Source organism: Myodes glareolus, chromosome 19, assembly GCF_982192425.1.
Source record: "Myodes glareolus chromosome 19, mMyoGla1.1, whole genome shotgun sequence".
Lineage (NCBI taxonomy): Eukaryota > Metazoa > Chordata > Mammalia > Rodentia > Cricetidae > Myodes > Myodes glareolus.
Window position 1 is genome coordinate 45,013,333 of NC_142044.1, and position 19,867 is coordinate 45,033,199.

The window sequence follows — 19,867 nt, forward strand, 5'->3', positions numbered from 1 at the left end:
TTAGAGAGAGGGCTCAGCAGCTAAAAGCACTTCTTTGCATACATGAGGACTGGAATTTGGATCCTAGCAACACATAGCAAGCTGGGTGGTGCCAAGGTTGATGGAAACAAAAGGATCAATGGAACTGGCTGGCTTCTAAAATAGCCAAAACATAAGCCCCACCAAAGTTTGAGACTGGCTCAGACAAACAGGCAGAGAGTGATAAGCAAAAGAACACCTAATATCTAGAGACTTGGATACCTATAAACATCATGTGTATATGCACGCACGCACGCGCGCACACACACATGCACACCCTAAAACAAAACAAACAAAAAAAGAAACTAAGAAGGATCTGCTCAGCATAGAGAATGAACTGATGCAATCAAATGACAATATGAGGAAACTAGTGAAGATGTCATTCTGATGGGAGGATAAAAACTTCAGCCATGACTATCTCATGACTGGAGATAAGAGATAGAAAGATTTGAGTTATTTAGGAAGCAATCAACAGAACACGTAACTGATGAGAGGAGCCTAAGATAGTTTCCAGGCTTATGGGTGGTGGGGTAGGAAACAAGGTATGGCACCTGTATGTTCTGGTTGCAAGACTTTATTAGGGGGACTGGCAGACCTAACTTATGTTCAGAGTGTCATGAGGTCATGCTTTTACACAGGGAACATTTTCTTAATATGTCAGTCTGCTGTCACCATTATCACCAGCTTACAACTCAAATGTTCACCAAAAGGCAGACATTAAACATATGAAAAACCTTACACAAAAGCAGAACTTACATGAAGGTCCCTGACATATTACACTTAAAAAACAAGCACAGGGACAAGGAGTTAAGATTACCACTGGTTGTCCAACTCTTATGCATTATTTTCCCTAAGGACCGACCATATCTATATATCTCCACTTACATTATCATATCAAAACACATCTATCTCTATAAAGTGGCTCTAGGTCTGGAAAGTTGGAAGAGCATTTCTTGCTTTTCCAAAAGATCTAAGTTCAGTTCCCAGCACCCATGTCAAACAACTCACAACTGCCTGTATCTCTAGCTCCAGGATAGTCTCTTCTAGCTTCCTTACACACACACACACACACACACACACACACACACATATGTATGGGAGGTGCAAAGTCTCAAACTAGTAAACCGTCTTTTTGTAGAGGGGCTGTCCTTTACAGAGTATTAATATACTTTTATTTCTATAACTCTACAAATTCAACAAAGGGAATCATCTAGCAATTATCATTTTGCTTCTAATTATTACCCTACTAGAGCACTTTAAAATAGTTTTGTATAGGCCAGAGCCAGAGACTGCTGAGGGTCCGGACATGGATCCGGGACCTTCAAGAGAGCAGACCTAAGCCAATACCTCAGTGGGTCTGGGCGTGAGTCTAGGACCACCCAGGAACTAGGCCGGAGACAGGACCTCTGCCAGTATGGCTGTGAGTGAACCTAGGTCCTCTGAGGGAATAGGCAGGAACCAGAGATCTCGGCGGGGGTCAGGCATGAGTCTGGAACCTCAGAAAGAATAGGCCTGAGCCAGGACATCTGTGGATTCAGGCATTGGTATGGGACATCAAAGGGAATAGGCAGAACCTGGAACCTCTGCAGGTTCGAGCGTGAGTCTGGGAAGTAAGCCCGTCCTCTGCGGGTTCAGGAGCACCTGAGCCTGGGACCTCTGAGGCAGTAGACCAGAACCAGAAACCTTTCCAGGTCCAACTCCAACCCAGGGACTTCTGCAGGAGGGAATTCAGACCAGGATCTACAGATACAGGTCAAAGCCAGTAACCTAGACCAAAGTTGCCCAGAAGCAAGGAACTCCACAGTGGGCAACAAATTCCACAGGAGTGGAACTGAACGTGACTCCTAGGGCAGAGAGGGCCTGAGGAAACAAGCTCCACTGGGAGCAGAAGCCAGGAGCAAATCCAGTCCTGGGAGCCAACACAGTCCCAAAACACTGGCAGATCAGGATTGAGCCAGCGACCAGATCCAGAGTCAGCGATCTCCACCAGAACAGGTCCAACACCAAGCCAGGGGCTTCTGCAGGAGGGGATCCATATCAGGATTTACAAAAACAGATCAAAGCCAGCAACCTAGGATAAAGTAGGCCTGAGACAGCAAACTACAAGGGAGCAGAGCAAAGCACAGGAACACTGAGCTATCTCCAGCAACAGGAGTAACCACAGGAGTAACTAGAACTGTGACACTGACTGTACCACGAGGAACAACCATCTGAGCTTTGGATTCCCTGGCACTTAGAAGATTATTCAACAGAATCTCAGACAGCCCCAACCACACCTAATAGAGGAAAAGATGAATAGAAAAGGTAAAATCACACACTACACCACAAAGAGCAACACAATACCAGCAAAACCTAAAGACCCTACAACAGCAAGACCTAAACAATCAAATATGAAATGACCTAAAAAAAAATAACTTCAAGAGAATGTTTGAAATTCTTAAAGATGAAATGAGAAATTCCCTTAAAGAAATGGAGGAAAAGACAAACAAAAATTGGAAGACATCAGTAAATCACTTAAAGAAAACCAAGAAAAAGAAATCAAACATATAAAACAAACTATCCAGGACTTGAAAACTGAAATAGAAACAATAAAGAAAACATAAGCCAAAGGAATTATAGAAACACAAATCATGAGAAAAAGACTAGGAACCACAAACGCAAACATGAACAGCAGAATACAAGAAATGGAAGAGAGAATCTCAAGCACTGAAGATACAATAGAGGAAATAGACTCATCAGATAAAGAAAACATTAAATCTGGGCTGGAGAGATGGCTCAGCGGTTAAGAGCATTGCCTGCTGTTCCAAAGGTCCTGAGTTCAATTCCCAGCAACCACATGGTGACTCACAATCATCTGTAATGAGGTCTGGTGCCCTCTTCTGGCCTTCAGGCATACACGCAGACAGAATATTGTATACATAATAAATAAATAAACATTTAAAATTTAAAAAAAAAACATTAAATCTAACAAAAGCTTAACCCAAAAATATCCATGAAATATGGGACACCATAAAAATGCCAACTCTTAGAATAATAGGTATAGAAGAAGGAGAAGTTCAACTCAAAGGCACAGAAAATTTATTTAACAAAATCATAGGGAAAAACTTTCCCTACCTAAAGAAAGATATGCCTATGAAGATACAAGAAGCTTACAAAACACCAAATAGACTGGATCCCAAAAAAAGTCCTCTCACCACATAATAATCAAAACACTAAACATACAGATAAAGAAAGAATATTAAGAACTGCGAAGGAAAAAGGTCAAGTAACATATAAAGGTAGACCTATCAGAATTACACCTGACTTCTCAGTGGAAACAATGAAAGCCAGAAGGTCATGGTCAAGCATTATGCAGACATTAAGAGACCATGGATGCCAGCCCAGACTACTATACCCAGCAAAACTGTCAATCACCATAGAAGGACAAAACAAGATATTCCATGACAAATCTAGATTTCACCAATACCTAGCCACAAACCCAGCCCTACACAAAATGCTAGAAGGAAAACTCCAACCCAAGGAAGATGGCTACACCAACAAAAACACACACAATTGATGATCTCATTACAGCCAATCCTGAAAGAAAAAAACGCATAAATTAACATCACCAACGATGAAAACTAAATTAACAGGAGATAGAAACCTTAATGTAAATGGACTCAACTCACCTATAAAAAGGCACAGGCTAACAGATTGGAGACAAAAACAGAATCCATCCTTCTGCAAACAAGAAATGCACCTCAACCTCAAAGACAGACATCGGCTCAGAGTAAAGGGCTGAGAAAAAAAATATACCAATCAAATGGACCTAAGAAACAAGCAGGTGTAGCTATCCTAATATGTAACAGAATAGACTTCAAGCTAAAATCAGACAAAAGAGACAAAGAAGATCATTTCATATTAGTCACAGGAAAAATCCATCAAGAGGAAATTTCAATACTGAACATCTATGCTCCAAATACAAGGGCACCCTCATATGCCAAAGAAACACTTCTAAAGCTTAAATCATACATTAAACCCCACACACAAATAGTGGGAGACTTCAACACTCCCCTCTCACCACTGGACAGGTCAATCAGACAAAAAATGAACAGAGAAATAAGAGAACTAACAGATGTTATGACTCAAATGAACTTAACAGATGTCTATAGAATATTCCATCCAAATAGAAAAGAATATACCTTCTTCTCAGCACCTCATGGAACCTTCTCTAAAATTGGCCACACATTAGGTAACAAAACAAACCTCAACAAATGCAAAAAAAAAAAAAAAAACTGGAATAACCTAATGTACCTTATCAGATCACCATGGTTTAAAACTAGAAGTCAATGGTGATATTCAAGATAGTCATCAGTCTGACTATGGGACAAGGTCAGTTCAGGCACTCTCTCTCCTCCACTGCCCAAGGACATCCTGTGGACACCTGGAAACCCCTCTAGAGCCAAGCCTCTTGCCAACCCCAAAATGGCTCCCTTAATTAAGATATCTTCTTCTCTGCTCCCATATCCGTTCTTTCTCCATCTCAACCATCCCACTCCAAGCTCTCCCCAACCCTCCCCTTCTCCCTTCTCTCTCTCCTTCTCCCCTTTCCCCCACCCCACCCCCATGCTCCCAGCTCCCAACTTTTGCCTGGCAATCTTGTCTGCTTCCAATTTCCAGGAGGATCTATATATGTTTTTCTTTGGGTTCACCTTATTACTTAGCTTTTCTAGGATCGCAAATTTGTCCTTTGTTTATGGCTAAAATCCACTAATGAGTGATGACATACCATATTCATATTTTGAGTCTGGGTTACCTCACTCAGGGTAGAACCTTCGTCAGGCGACAGATGGAGATAGAAACAGAGACCTACACAGGAACACTGGACTGAGCTCCCAAGGTCCAGTTGAAGAGCAGAAGGAGGGAAAATAAGAGCAAGGAAGTCAGGATCGCGAGGGGTTGGTCCACCCACTGAGACAGTGTGCCTGATCTAATGGGAGCTCAGGAAAGCCAGCTGGACTGAGACTGAAGGAGCATGGGATCAAACTGGACCCTCTGAATGTGGCTGACAAATGGGGCAGACTGAGAAGCCAATGATAATGGCACTGGGATTTATCTCTACTGCATGTACTGACTTTTTGGGATTCTAGTATATTTGAATGCATATCTTCCTAAGCCTGGATGGAGGGGGGAGGGCCTTGGACTTCCCACAGGGCAGGATATCCTGCCCTCTCTTAGGACTGGAGGGGGAGGGGAGGAGAGAGAGGGGAAGGGGAGGAGTGGGAGGGAAATGGAAGGAGGGGAGGAAGAGGAAATTTTGAATGGTATTATTTATAAAGCAATAAAAAATTTAAAAATTAAAAAAATAAAACTAGAAGTCAACAGCAATACTAATTCCAGAAAACCCACAAAAACATGGAAATTAAACAATGCTCACCTGAATCATCAATGGATCAAGGAAGAAATAAAGGGGGAAATTAAAGACATCCTAAAATTCAATGAAAATGACCACACAACATACCCAAATTTATGAGACACAATGAAAGCAGTGTTAAGAGGCAAGTTCATAGCACTAAACGCCTACATAAAAAAGCTGGAAATATGCCACACTAGTGAATTAACAGAACATTTGAAAACTTTAGAACAAAAAGAAGCAAACTCACCTAAGAGGCAGGAAATAATAAAATTAAGAGCTGAAATCAACAAAATAGAAACAAAAAAAAAACAACACAAAGAATCAATGAGAGAAAGAGTTGGTTCTTCGAGAAAAATCAACAAAATAGACAAATCTTTATCCAAATTAACCAAAAGGCAGAGAGAGAATATTCAAATTAACAAAATCAGAAATGAAAAGGGGGACATAGCAGACACAGAGGAAATACAGAGGATCATCAGGTCATATTTTGAAAACCTGTCCTCCACAAAATTGGAAAACTTAAAAGAAATGGACAACTTTCTGAATAAATATCACTTACCAAAATTAAATCAAGACCAGATAAGCAAATTAAACAGACCTATAACTGCTGAAGAAATAGAAACAGTCATCCAAAGTCTCCCAACCAAAAAAAGCTCAGGACCAGATGGTTTCAGCTCGGAATTCTACAAGACTTTCAAAGAAGAACTAATACCAATACTCCTCAAATTATTCCACACAACAGAAACAGAAGGAACATTGCCAAACTTTTTTTATGAGGCTACAATTACAATTACAACCTTCCTCAAGACCCAGTAATACCACTTTTTGGTATATATCCAGAGGAAGCTCAATCGTGCCACAAGGACATGTGCTCAACTATGTTCATAGTAGCTTTGTTTGTCATAACCAAAACCTGGAAACAACCTAAATGCCCCTCGACTGAAGAATGGATAAGGAAAATGTGGTACATTTACACAATGGAGTACGACACAGCAGTAAAAAATGACAGCTTGAATTTTGCAGGAAAATGGATGGAGCTAGAAAGCATTATTTTGAGTGAGGTAACTCAGACACAGAAAGACAATTATCACATGTACTCACTCATTGGTGGTTTTTAAACATAAAGGAAAGAAAGTCAGCCTACAAACCACAATCCCAGAGAACTTAGACAACAATGCAGAAACTAAGAGAGACTTACATAGATCTAATCTACATGGGAAGTAGAAAGTAGAAAAAGACAAGATCTCCTGAGTAAATTGGGAGCATGGGGATCTTGGAGGAGGTTTGAAGGGGGGAGGAGAGGCAAGGAGGGGAACAGAGAAAAATGTAGCGCTCAATAAATATCAATAAAAAAATGTAAAAATGTTTAAAAATTTTATTTTTGTATAAAGTAATTTTTACTTAAAAAAAAAAAAAAACAACAGGGGCCTGACATCCGAAACAAACAAAAAAAAATTGAATGAAATGCCGGTAGTGGTGGATCCCACTTCTATCCAAGGGATTTCTATCTTTTGAGATTCAATTTGGTTTGAAACTTTGTTCATTTGCATAAACTATGGGGGAGTTTGTAAGTGCTTCTTATTCATTTCTTGAAGTATGTGCCAGTATTTTTCTAATTAAGCATCAGATCCTAAGTGTCTACAGCCCAAATAAATCTACCAAGCCTGGTTTACTTCATGAATTAGGAATAATGTGACTGTCGGGGTCCGTGGGTCCCAACATAGAAAACTATTTTCCCTAACTGGACCAGTACGGAGGCACAAGAAATAATCAGACACAACTTACACCATCGTCACGGAAGGGCATCTCAGGCTTCTCTCCATCCTGAAGATCTACCCACGTTTCTTCTACCAAACATCTTTATCCCTCGCCCCCCACCCCAAGGTGGATACCTCATTAATATTCTCTGCCAGGCTTGGGAGAACACCTGCAACTAAGTCATCAGCTTTGGCAAACACCTCTCCCCAGGCGATCTACATCTGTAACAAAAGAGAAAGGAGTAGCACATCCTGGCTATTGTTGGGGCAGTGACAGCCTGTCTGCAGGTCTACAGACCACCTCAAGTGGGACTCACTGCTTCTGAGCCGGACTGCCACACCATATAGATATATGGGCCTACATGTGACCCTAGGCCATCACTGTATCAGGTGCAGTCCTGTCTTCTATTTTGTATTTTCCTGTATCTCCTGTTCCCTGTAAGTGAAACTATGCCAGGCTGATAAAGAAAACATGCATCCATAGCTTCAATTCCCACTTCAAAATCCATTTGACTAAACAATAAAGTAGTGCACTTCGTCTCGACCCAATTCAATGTTTCAAAGGCCTTAAGCTGCATTCTAGGAACTCTGGGAAATAGCTGCTGCAGTGCAAAACAGGGAAGGGTCTTTAGGCCAGTAAAATGATTGCTTCACCTCAGCTCTCACCACAATCAAGTGTGATCTTAGTTTCCTAATACTATGTGAACTATCTTGCGGAGAATTACAAAGAAACCCCAAACAGTCAAAGCTTTGTTCTGACTGTTATCATACTGCCAATGCTAACTTCAAGCTGGCTATGTAGCCAAGGATGACCTAGAATTCTTGATCCTCCTCCCAAGTGCAGAGTATGTGACGCAAAACTCAGCTAGAAAACAGTGAATTGCCCTTCCTATCTCCTCTTCCAAATTACATCATAATGTAGCTTATGAGACAATAAGAATAACAAGTTCTTTGCTCTCTTTTCAAGGCTTTTCTCTGTGGGGACGTTTTTTAGCCATACTTTATGATTTCCTATTTTTCTTGACTTGGATTTAAAAATTTACATTTTGGTGCTCGTGAGATGGCTTGGTGATAAAGGCACTAAGTGCCAAGCCTGATGACCTAAGTTCAATCCCTGGAACCTATGTGGTAGAAAAAAACAACTCTTGCTTCTCTGAACTCCCCAGTAGTCTATGACACCTCCCTTCTCTTAAAAGGTAATTTTAATTTTTCAAGTTTACTATTTTTACATTTATTTCAAAAGCTAAATAAAAATAATCAGTCCTTATTTAAAAACTCTATACTAAAGTCTACTGCTGACTTAATCAGGTCTTTCGAACTGAAATGTTTCCATATCTAGTTTTTCTTCTGTTCACAACACATCAACTATAAACTTTTCTCCTCTTTTCCATTACTGGTGTACTTCCATGTACCCTGTTGTCCACCCCAGCCACTTGCTCAAAAAGCTAGAACCTTAGCAGCTATATCCTGGGCCCCTTCACTTAGCTTTAGCTGCCCTATCTAGCTAGTATAAAATCTGTCCAGTATAAATCCTAAAACACTTTGAGTCTATCCCCTCTGATTTTCTTGTCTCCTTCACATTCAGATGGCATTAGCTACACTCTTTCCAACTCCTCTACTTGCCACTCACTTCTTCCTTCCTCTTTCTTGAGCTTCTTTATTACACAAACCTGGCCACATAGTTCCTACGTTTATAAATCTCTCTAGGTGTATGGAGATGCCCATCAATTGAAAGCCATTAGGACTACTTTAAAGCACATTAGCGCCCTCTAGAGTTCACACTTCATTAACTGAGTAGGGATTAGACATAGGTAGAGAGGTGTTTGCCCTGATATAGCACACACTCTTAATTAGTTTGAATCTCCATTATAATACTAGTATTTTGAAAAGGTTTACTTAAAAAAAGGGGAGGGGGGAGATGCACCTTTATTCCTAGCAATGAGGAGGCAGAGGCAAGTGGATTCTGTGAGTTTGAGGCCCACCTGGCCTACTATTTATAGTGGGTTCCAGGACAGCCAGGGCTATGTAGAAAGATCCGCTTCAAAAAAAAAAACAAAACAAAACAAAAATCCACTATAGACTAGGGATATAGCTCAGTGGTAGATACTTGCATAGCACGTACGAGTCCCTGGGTTAAACAACTTCATTACCAGGCAGACTCTGTTCATCCTTTGATAGATCTCCTTGACTTAAACCTCACTGGAAACTCCTCACAGAAACACTCAGAGCAGTGCATCCTAAGAGATTATAGATGAGGTCAAGCTGAAAATTTAAATTCACCACCACAGATTTCCTTCAACTTTCTTATATACAGAGATTAATGGCTTTATCGAATTTTTGTTTTGTTTTGTTATTTTTCAAGACAGACTTTCTCTGTGTAACATAGCTGTCTGGGAACTCACTTTGCAGATGAGGCTGGTCTCAAACTCACAAAAATCCTTCTGCCTCTGACTCCTGAGTACTGGGATTTAAGGTATGCACCACCATACCCAGCCATGTGTCTTTATTTTTTGAGACAATGTCTTACTATCATGACAGGACTGGAACTCACTATGTAGACCAGGCTAGCCTCAAACTCACACAGATCCACCTGCTTCTACCAAAACAAAGTCAGTCGGTTGTGACAATGAATGTTAATTAAAATCCTTGCAGTTGGGAAGCTGAAGCAGGAGAAACAGGAATTCAAGGACAGCCTATGCCACACAGATCTTGTTTCAAAGCAAGAAAGGAAAGAAGAAGCATTAACATGAAAGCCAATTAAGCTGACTCTTAAGTATAATAAAATGCCATTACTTTCTCTTCCTTTTCCCATTTTACTGGGTAGTTGACCAAGAATACAGATGTTCAAGTGTTCTGAAAAGTTAAGTTTAAAATACAAAGCTAGCATTCTCGTCTTAAGGTAAGATGTAAAATAAACAGAAGAATATAAGAGTTAGGAAAATGAGCTGAAAGCTGCAGTATGAGACTGAAGAGAGGTGAGTTGCTGGTGCTGTCGGAGAATGACATGTGCAGCCTTGATGGAACTATGGCAGAGGCACATAAAATCTAAAAACAGAGCTTTAGGTTCAAAGAAGCACTAAGTCAAAAGACTTTTACATCATTCTCCTTAAATGAAGTATTTCAAATTTCTATCCTTTAAAGAGTAAAATTAAAGCACTTCTGAAACAGTTGTGATTTCAACTCCAGTTCTAAAAAACAAAAAGTATTTCCATCACCTAAATCCCAGGGATTGAACTCAGGTTTGGCACCAATCACTATTACCTGCTGAACCATCTCAAGGGCTCTGAAATGCTCAGGAATTTTTGTTATTGTTATTGTTGCTTCGGGTTTTTTTTTTCCATTCAATCACTAAATTGTGAAAGGAGGGGGATTAAAAAATACATTATCATATTTATTTTATTTGTTCCAATTATAACATTCCAGATTTTATTTTAGGATCAAATCTGTCAAGTAGTAGGCTAACATTTTGAGTAGCAATTTTAACGTTTTCACTTAAATGCTATTCACCGGTCACACTTCAGAAGAAGGAGCTAATTGTGATTTAAGGTAGCTCCATCATTTATAAATAAAGTCTTTTACTTTCTGTAACACTGACTACAAATTTAGATACAGAGTAAGGGATTGAGCCTGATTATTGGTGGTGACCAACAATCTGATTAAATATAGTAGACTGAAATGTTTACACACATGGTCTCTTCCCACAGAGGAAAGTGTGTAAATTCCCAGGTATACTGCTAGATTTGCCAACCTGACATAGGTAGAGTCATTTGGGAAGATAACCTAAATTGATAAAATACCTCTACCAGATTTGCCTTCAGGCAAGTCTCTGATGTGTTTTTAAATTAGTTATTGATGTGGGAGGGTCAGATCCAGTGCAAGTGATACCACCAAGCCAGTGGTCATGAATTATAAGCAAATAAGCTGAGCAAGCCAGTAAGCAGCCTCTCCATCAGTTCCCACCTCCTGGTTCCTGTCTTGAGTTCCTGCTCTGACTTCCCTGGATGATGGACCACCAATTCTAAGATAAAATAATTCGCTTCCTCCCCAAGCTGCTTTTGGTCATGGTGTTTTATCATAGCAATAGAAATCCTAAGACCTGAAGGCTAATGAGGATGTGAAGTAAGAAAACATACAAATTCTGAAAGCTGGAAATTGGATTAAGAAGTAAATGATCCAGTGAGTTCAAAGGAAGCAAAGAGTAAAGTGTAAAAGAAAACAATTAGCCAGGCATGCTAGCACACACTTTTAATCCCAAAACTAGAAAGGCAGAGGCAAGCGGATCTCTGTGAGTTCCATGCTAGCCTGATCTACAAATCAGTTCCAAGGCACCCAGGATTGTTACACAGAGATACCCTGTCTGGAAAAAAGAAAGAAAAGAAGAAAAAGGAAAAAAAAAAAAGGAACAGCTAGAAAGACAAATGACCGGGGGCTGGAGAGATGACTCAGTGGTTAAGAGCATTGCCTGCTCTTCCAAAGGTACTGAGTTTGATTCCCAGCAACCACAGCCACATGTAATGGGGTCTGGTGCCCTCTTCTGGCCTGCAGGCATATACATATATACACAGACAGAACACTGTATACATAAGAGAGAGAGAGAGAGAGAAAGAGAGAGAGAGAGAGAGAGAGAGAGAGAGAGAGAGAGAGAGAGAGAGAGAGACAAATGACCTTGTGGCACAGAACCTAGGAAGGCCCAGGTCCTTGAGAAGGGTATATGTGAGGTGGGGCTGGAAAATGGGAGCACTAGCTCAAAGTCTGAGAAGTAAAATTCCCTAACTCAAACAAACTTAATTAGGAGAACTGTTCTCCCTAGGGTAACAAGTGCTATACTGATAACAAGTGGGAAGATGTCAAGGTCTACACAGTGAATGCTTTGTCCATACTGTAACAGAAACTTCTAAATAATCATTTTTTTAGCATCTTTTTCCCCTGAGTGAACAGTCATGAACAATCAAACATTTTGGTTGAGTTTGAGACCAGCCTGAACTACAGAGCTAGTTCCAGAACAGCCAGGACTACACAGAAAGAGAGAGACCCTGTCTCGAAAAACAAAACAAAAAGCAACAGCAGCAATGAAAGTAAGTTAGTAACTAGAGCAAATGTCAGGCGTGGTAGTTCACACCTGCAATCCCAGATCTTGGAAGGCTGAAACAAAAGCATTGTGAGTTTGAGGTCAGCCTGGGTTACAGAGTAAGACCCTTCACCAAATCAATAAAACTGAACAAAATCTAAAGCAATTAAATGCTTTTAAATATATATATATTATACATAATATATATATTATATACATAATAATATATAATTATATAATATATAATATATATAAAATCATAGCGTGATTTGTATCACATTGAAAATGGTTTATAGAAATTAATCAAATAAATGGCAATAAACTATTACTCAGAAACTAATTGACATACTTACGAAAGCTGTACTGCTGAAAGTAAATAACCCCCTAACAAGCAGGGATCAAGGTTGAGAAGGGATAAAACAGAAATCCTTGTTTCCTCAAAACTATATAGGCAAAAACATAAGTTTACAATCTACAGAGACATTACTGATGAAAATATAAGCTACTCCTTTCCAAAATTTTCATTTGGGTCAAGGAAAGAACTAATGATCCATAAAAATAAAGACTAAGGTATAAGAAACAAAGCCAAAGTGAAGTAACCAGAACCCAAGCTTGTAATCAGATTTTCCTACTCACCATTTCTCTGGCAATTTCCAGCGCTTCCTGCAGGCCATAGAGCCTGCCACAGACCAGGTAGATTCCATTGGCCCAGAGAATACAACCCTCATGGACCCAAAATTCGTTGCTGTCAAGAGGTAGTTCAGGAATTTGTAACTCCAGCTCAGGACCACCTTCCGAAGTGGTAGGTACAGAGGGCTTTGTGTCCAAAACAGCCTTTTCACTGCTGCCCTCAGTGGCTGCTTTTTTACAAGGGAGTCCCCTGGACAGGGACCGAGGGCCTCCACCACAGTCTTCTGAGCGGTGGCGCCGCTTGAACCTAGGATGAGCAGCCAGGCTCCTCTGCTCCTTCTGCTGCTGCTGCTCCTCCTCCTCCTCAGTGTCTGTTTTAGAACCATTAGAAGCACTTTTGTGCCGAACCTTGACCTTGCTCTGCATTTCTGTGGACCTCTTAGGAGGTGGATTCTTCGGAAGAGTGGCTGCATAATCTTGGGGATAAAAGGGTCCAAAAAGATCACCCATGTTCCGGTAACTGGCCCACTTGCCACAGAGACAACAAACTAGGTGTCCCATAACAGAAGATTCTGTTACCACAGGCCCCTGTAGCATAAAGGATGAAGCTGGGAGCACCTTGCTTTCCGTGCTGCTGGGGGGAGGGGTCAGAGATCTCTGACCCTTCCGGCTCCTCACCAATTTGGTCTGTTCTTCTTCTTCAGCATTAATGATTGTACAAACAGCTCCAAGTTCACACTTATTTACTACATGGATATAAGGGAAAAAAGACTTGTTCTTGGCATCAGCTTTATCTAGAGGCTGGGTAGCATACTTTAGTTTGATCTCTGGTTCTTGAGGTTCTACAATAGGAACTGCTTGTTTGGTTTTCCGCTTCCTTGGCTGGGCCCCAGGCTTCCTTCTCTCCCTCCTTTGCCTCTGCTTTTTTGGCTTTGGCTCTCCATCTGCAGAACCTTCTGGTATCTGAGGAGGTTGAGTGGGTGGAGGTGGTGGTTGCTGCTGCTTCTTTTGCTTATTCACACTACCGATGGGTCTCCCCTTTTTCTTTCCTGATGGGAAATACCCTTTTGGGGGGAAACTTTCTTGTTTGGGTGAAATCATGACTGTTTCATTCTCTTTCTCTTCAGCCTTGGGGTTTGCCTCAGGAGCCAAAATGCCCACTGGAGCTACATTCTTTGAGTCAGGAAAGATTAGTGGTGCTGCCCCACCCAGGGAACCATCTGGTCTCCCTTGGTTACCACCAGGCTTCTGTGAAGCTGTGGATGTCATAGTACCAGAAGGTTCCTTTCCAGCAGGAGCTGTTTCTGCATGTACCTCAGTCTTGACTTTATCATCCCCACTGCCACGCCAGTCTTCAGAAGTCCCTGGGAGAGGCTTTTCAACATTTGATTCCTGGTTAGTTGCACTGACTACATCAGTAACCTCACCTTTTCTCTTCTCCATCTCAGTCTCTTGAGTAACCACAGCCCCACCTTCAGGAGGACCAGTCTTCAGAGACAGTATATCATCCAGTGTGACTGTGTCTCCCCCAGCCTCAGCACTATTCGTGGATGCACTCCTCCTAATATTTGGGGATGTGATCTTCTGAACTATAGCTTCCAATTTCAATCCCCGTCCCTTCCGTGGGGGCAGTATTTTGGTCTTGGCAGGGCTCGTGAGGGTAACAGCAGGACAGTTTCTATTGTCTGGATTTGGAAGATCCTTGGAGGCATCTCTCTTAGGGATAGACTTGATATCCTGACTGTGAGAAAGATGGGTGTAGGAATTGTATGCCTTATCAGCACCTTCCTTGGATGGGTGAAGGAGGCGCCCTTTATCATCAGTGTTACTGTTTTTTACATCTTGGGACTGTCTCTTACTGGGAATAGGGGAGATAAAAGAACGGACCCGCCTCCGCATGATTAAGGGATTTTGAGAAGAATGATCTTCTTGACCTGGAAGCCGTAGCATTACATTACTAGGTTTGGATGACTGTGTAGATTCGGTTAGTACATGTCCATCTGTCTCATGGGGTGGCCCATACCTTTTCTGATTAGACATTCCTGGAGGACCACTGCTTTTGGCTGGAGAAGTCTGCCGAGAAAGATCCCAACAAGACTCTTGTAACTTCTGAGAGCTGTGCTTCAATTCCATGCCTTTGGTAGGCAAACCATCACTAGACATGAGACAGCGCCCAGCTTCCTGAGTGCTTGGGTCATGGTACGTCCCTACTGGTGGGCCATACATCATACCATCTTTGTCATTTTTCAGGGGGCTCCGTACTCTGTCAAGAAACTGCTGCTGCCGTGGGCTCTTCCGTGGCCCTTCTTGCCTATGCTGTGCAGCAGCAATCACTCCCTGAGCAGAACTGCTGGTCCAATCTTTATACTCCTCTTGTTGCTGTTGGTATATCTGTCTCTTATAATGGAGCTGGGAATTCAAACCAGTATTAGGGTCCCCATAAGCATGAGCCCTAGTGTTTGTGTGGTAAGCAGAGGCCAGGCTTTCTGAGTTGGGAGAAAAAGGAGCATGTAAAGAACTCCTGTTGGCCCTCTCTGAAAAAGTCATGTGTGGGTTCATATGATGAGGGTCTCCCCCTGGACCTCTGCTCCTGCCTGGAGACATTTTCAGTTTTTCTGCAAAGTCATGGTACTGAGAAGAAGACCGACCCCGCATAGTCTCCCGGCTACCAACTCTACCAGGCACCCGCCTCATTGGTGTGGACCTACTGTCTTGGGGGCCATAGTCTGAAATGGAATCATGGGCTGCTGCTCCAGGGCTGACATTGCCACGATAAGACTCATGCTTGATGCTGGTAGAATGGCAGTGGTCTCCAGATTTCTTGTTGAAACTAGCTTGAGATTTGGATTGTTCAAAGTCTTCCTCTTTTATCTGCCCACTCTGGGATTTCAGCTTTGTTTCCATGGACACCAACCCACCTGGAAGAATGACTGACTGACTTAAACTTGGGTTGAGACGCTCATTCCTCCCAATTCGGGCATCAGCACCCATATGTCCCAATGCGTGAGCCCCTGGATCCCTGACAATCTGTCTTAGTGGAGAAATATCACAGATCACTGACCTCCTTTCAGAAAGGGAGCCTCCAGGCTCATGGGCTGATGATGGAGGCTCTATCTCAAACTTTCTGGGAATGGGATAGTCAGACAAATTGATCTGTTTCATTTCAGGAGCTGTGCCGCCTGACTTCCTTTCCCATGGTCCCCAATGGGGATTTTCTAACAGGGATCCGATGCTCTTGTTCAGAAGGCCCCTGCTGGCTAATTCATTGGTTTGACTGACTAAGATGTTGGGCCTTGCAGTTCCTTCCAGGGCACTAGTCATCCCTTGATGTTCCTGAGCACTTCTCGGATACCTTCTGTCAGGATGGTGGTGGTAACCCTGAAGTACTTCCTGTAGGAGGCTTGGGAACTTCTCATTTCTACCCTTTCGTTCCCCATGGCTGGTAAAATCCCCCTTTTCTTGTCCTGAAGGATACTGAGGAAAACCACTGACATTTCGTGGTATAGCTGATCCAAAACTCTCTTTGTAACTGTAGCGCAAACTTCCAGGAGATTTGTTAGGCTCAGTCCTGCCTGTGAAAGTTGGGCCTACTGCAGAGTGGCTACTTTGGCTATTCCCCTCTCCATTGTGGCTAGAGCTATTATCACCATTCTTGTTTCCTTTGCTCCCTCCTCCTGGAGGATCTGGTTGTGACAGTGAAATGTGGCTGGCTTCCTTTGTACCACTATTGCTAGGTGGCCTCTGACTGGCAGCAGGATCCTCCTCTTGGGATCCTTTATCTTGTCCACCAGATTTTTCTACCCGACCTGTCATGGCTTCCCGGGAGACAATCACCCCAATTGTCTTCTCATTGACTTTTGTGTTCCCCTCAGACAGCGGTGTGTCCTTAGCACCTGGAGAGGCAGCTTCTTCCCTAGCTGCAGGACTGGTACTGAGCCTAGGGGCCTCGTTCTGAGCACCTTGTGTTGGTGAGGAGCCAGCTTTCTCTGAAGCTCCACACTTGTAAGTGGTGTCAGAGCTAGTGCTCTGACCACTTAGTTGCCTCACTCTCTCACCTTGATCTTCCGAACTACTGGAACAACCTCCATCCAATGACTCTGCCATAGGGGACTTTAGCTGTTCTTCAGGCTGTGAAGAGCCTTCTGAGTTTGTACAGCTATCTGCTTTCTTGGATGATGATGAGGGCCTCTTGGAAGTCTTCTTCTGAGGTGTCAAGGCATCAGAAAGTAACATGTGCTGGACAGTATTAGGAAGATTGGCCACTTGAGTACTCAGAGCACTCAAACTACTCAACCCAGGATCCGTCAATCGCTTTTCGGGCACGCCTTCTAATCCAAATCCTTTGAATCCTGCAGCATGAGAATTAGGACTAGGCATCATTGATGGGGTTGGACTGAGTTGGGGCATTAGCTGTAAAATTCGGTTTCTGGAACTCATGGCCACACTGCCTTGCCCACACTGAAGATTCTCACCACTCTGCATGAGAGGAGAAGGGGTAGAGCTACAGCTTGGAGACTGAACCACAGAAGCAGCTGGAGAAGGGTTAGAAATAGGGCTGAAGTTCTGGTGAAACTGCATAGGGGACCTTACAGGAACCTCAGGCTGATTGTACTGCCCCACCTGGGTCTGCAGGGGCAGCTTGGTGGCAGCATTGGTGTACTGCATCACATGCTGGGGGGGATGTTGCTGTTGTTGCTGTGGCTGCTGCTGCTGTTGCTGCTGCTGAGGTTGTGGCTGTTGCTGTGGCTGCTGCTGCTGCTGCTGCCCCTGCTGGGTTCCTGGTGGAATCTTTGTCTGTTCAAAATTCTTCATAGACTGAGGCTGATAGCTATAATTTGATTGTGTTCCATAAGCCTGTGCATTAGAACCCACATTATGACCTTCATACTGGGATCCAGCATTCACACTGTAACTGCCATCATAGCTTTGTCCAGACTGACTGAAACGCTGTGGTGAAGGAAAGGAGGAAGAGGAAGAGGAGGAAGCAGAAGACTGGTAGTGTTGGCCAAACTGACCCACTCTTAACTGATAACCAGCAGAAGATGGCAGAGTGGAGGGTCGCTGCATTGGTTGTAGATGGGATGAGCCAGAAGCTGGCTGTCCAGTGGCTTGGGGCAGAGGTTGATGGGATTGGTAAAGCTGCTGTCTCAACTGCTGTACTTGCTGCTGTTGCTGCTGTTGTTGTTGCTGCTGTTGCTGTTGCTGCTGCTGTTGGCTGGAGGCCTGCTGTTGATACTGAGCACTCCCAGGAGAGAAAGGCCCTGTGTAATCCTGCTGATAATGAGAAACACCACCAAGGGCAGAGTGCTGTGCTTGAAATTGGCTCACATGACCCTCACTCCCATACTGATTGCCAAAGCTGCTCCCCTGGGGAGGTCCATAGCTCTGCACAGGACCAGAAGGCCTTCGCTGAGGCTGTGGGGTTCCTGCTGCCACAGGGTCTTTGTTGCCTGCCATGTAGTAAAAATCTCCAGCTTCTTTTCTGAAACCCTGGTAGCCTTGATGGCCAGAGGTCTCACTAGCCATGGTTGCAGTAGCAGCTGCTGTTCCTCGCCGTCCACTACTGTTGCTGCCAGTGCCACCACTGCCACTGTTTGCTCCCCCAAAATTCTGGAACATCTGGGCTTGACGAGGGCTGAACTCTTCTACACGGGATGAGCTGTGTACCTCCTGTGGGTAGCTCTGTTGGTTTCCGTGGTAACTGCTTTGCTCCCGAAAGGACTGCATACTGTTCAGCAGCACAGCAGCAGGCCAACAGCCCTCCTACAAAAGGAAAAGAAAGAAAAGGATGAGCCATACATCTGACTGGTACAAACAAAAATCAAGCCTAAATAACCCAATGACCAGATAAAGCAGACTGCTTTAAATTTCACCTCCTTTTTCCTTATTCTATCCATTTCTGATAATGCAAATAAGCAGGGAAATAGTCTAAAGAATGAAGGCATCTGTAACACAACAAAGAAAACACTAGGTACATACAAACATATTCAATAAAGTCTTTTAAAAACATCATTATTAGATAAACAAACCTCACAAATTCAACTGGGATAAATATTCAACTGGGGTAAATAGTAGGATGTTATTACAAGCAACAAAAAAAATATTTCTTAATTAATCTTCAGTTATAGTAGGGAAGGGTAACACAAACCACTTTCATCTCTTTATTTTCAATCATTAGACTGGCTGCTAAAGTGAGGTACCTCAAATAATGATGAGGCAGTTCTTTCAGCGGCTATTCATACCTGCTCCACTCACCGACTGACAAACAGAACTACCCTGAGACTCAAATGCAAACCACTTCAGGTTGACTGTAATTACCAACTGCCTATGATGACTATTTTCTAGGACACTCAACTCTTTGCTATTATGGATTCCTTAGTCACCCATATAAACATCCAATCTAACCCCCTCTTGACATAAAATTGTGTCCCAAGAACCCCCTCTTGACCACCTACCCTCAACTTCCAGGTATTAAGTGCTAGATATAGGCCAGCATAGGCCAGAGAATAGCAGTTACTAGTCTTTTTTTTTTTCCTTTGAGGTTCCAAGAAGTTTCAGTACTTCTATTTTCCATGTGGCTTTCCATTTGCCATCTAAAATTCAGTTGTTACTATTATTCCTATGGTAAAGAACAATAAAAAAACAAAGAGCTGAAAAGAATATCCAGAAAGATGGTTCCGAGGCTAAAAGTACCCGGGTTTAGTGACTGGCTTACAAAAATGTGGAACTCCAGTTCCAGGAGATCTGACACCCTGTTCTCATCTTCTTGGGTACAGGCATATACGTAGTACACATATACACAGAAAGCATTTGTTGCTCTTGCAGAAAGGACCTGAGTTTGATTCCCAATACCAACATGGTAGCTCACAATTATCTCTAACTCCCATTGCAGGGGATCTGATACCCTCTTCTAATCCCTGAAGGTACCAGGCTCACACACAGTGCACAGACATACACACAGACAAAACATTCATAAAGTAAATATGAAACCAACAAATT

General features: G+C 42.6%; 1 protein-coding gene across 6 annotated transcripts in view; it reads right to left on the reverse strand.

Annotated features, from left to right (window-relative positions):
* Nucleotides 1-19,867, reverse strand: part of Tcf20 (transcription factor 20) — a 93,946-nt gene that overhangs the window by 36,252 nt on the left and 37,827 nt on the right. For all 6 annotated transcript variants that reach the window (XR_014997898.2, XM_085678492.2, XM_085678489.2 and 3 more), the window contains exon 2: nucleotides 12,875-18,631. Coding sequence is in view for 5 of the 6 variants with exons in the window: in XM_085678492.2 (XP_085534618.2) it covers nucleotides 12,875-18,595 (5,721 nt within the window). In the remaining variant the exon portion in view is untranslated. The remainder of the gene's footprint in view (nucleotides 1-12,874; nucleotides 18,632-19,867) is intronic.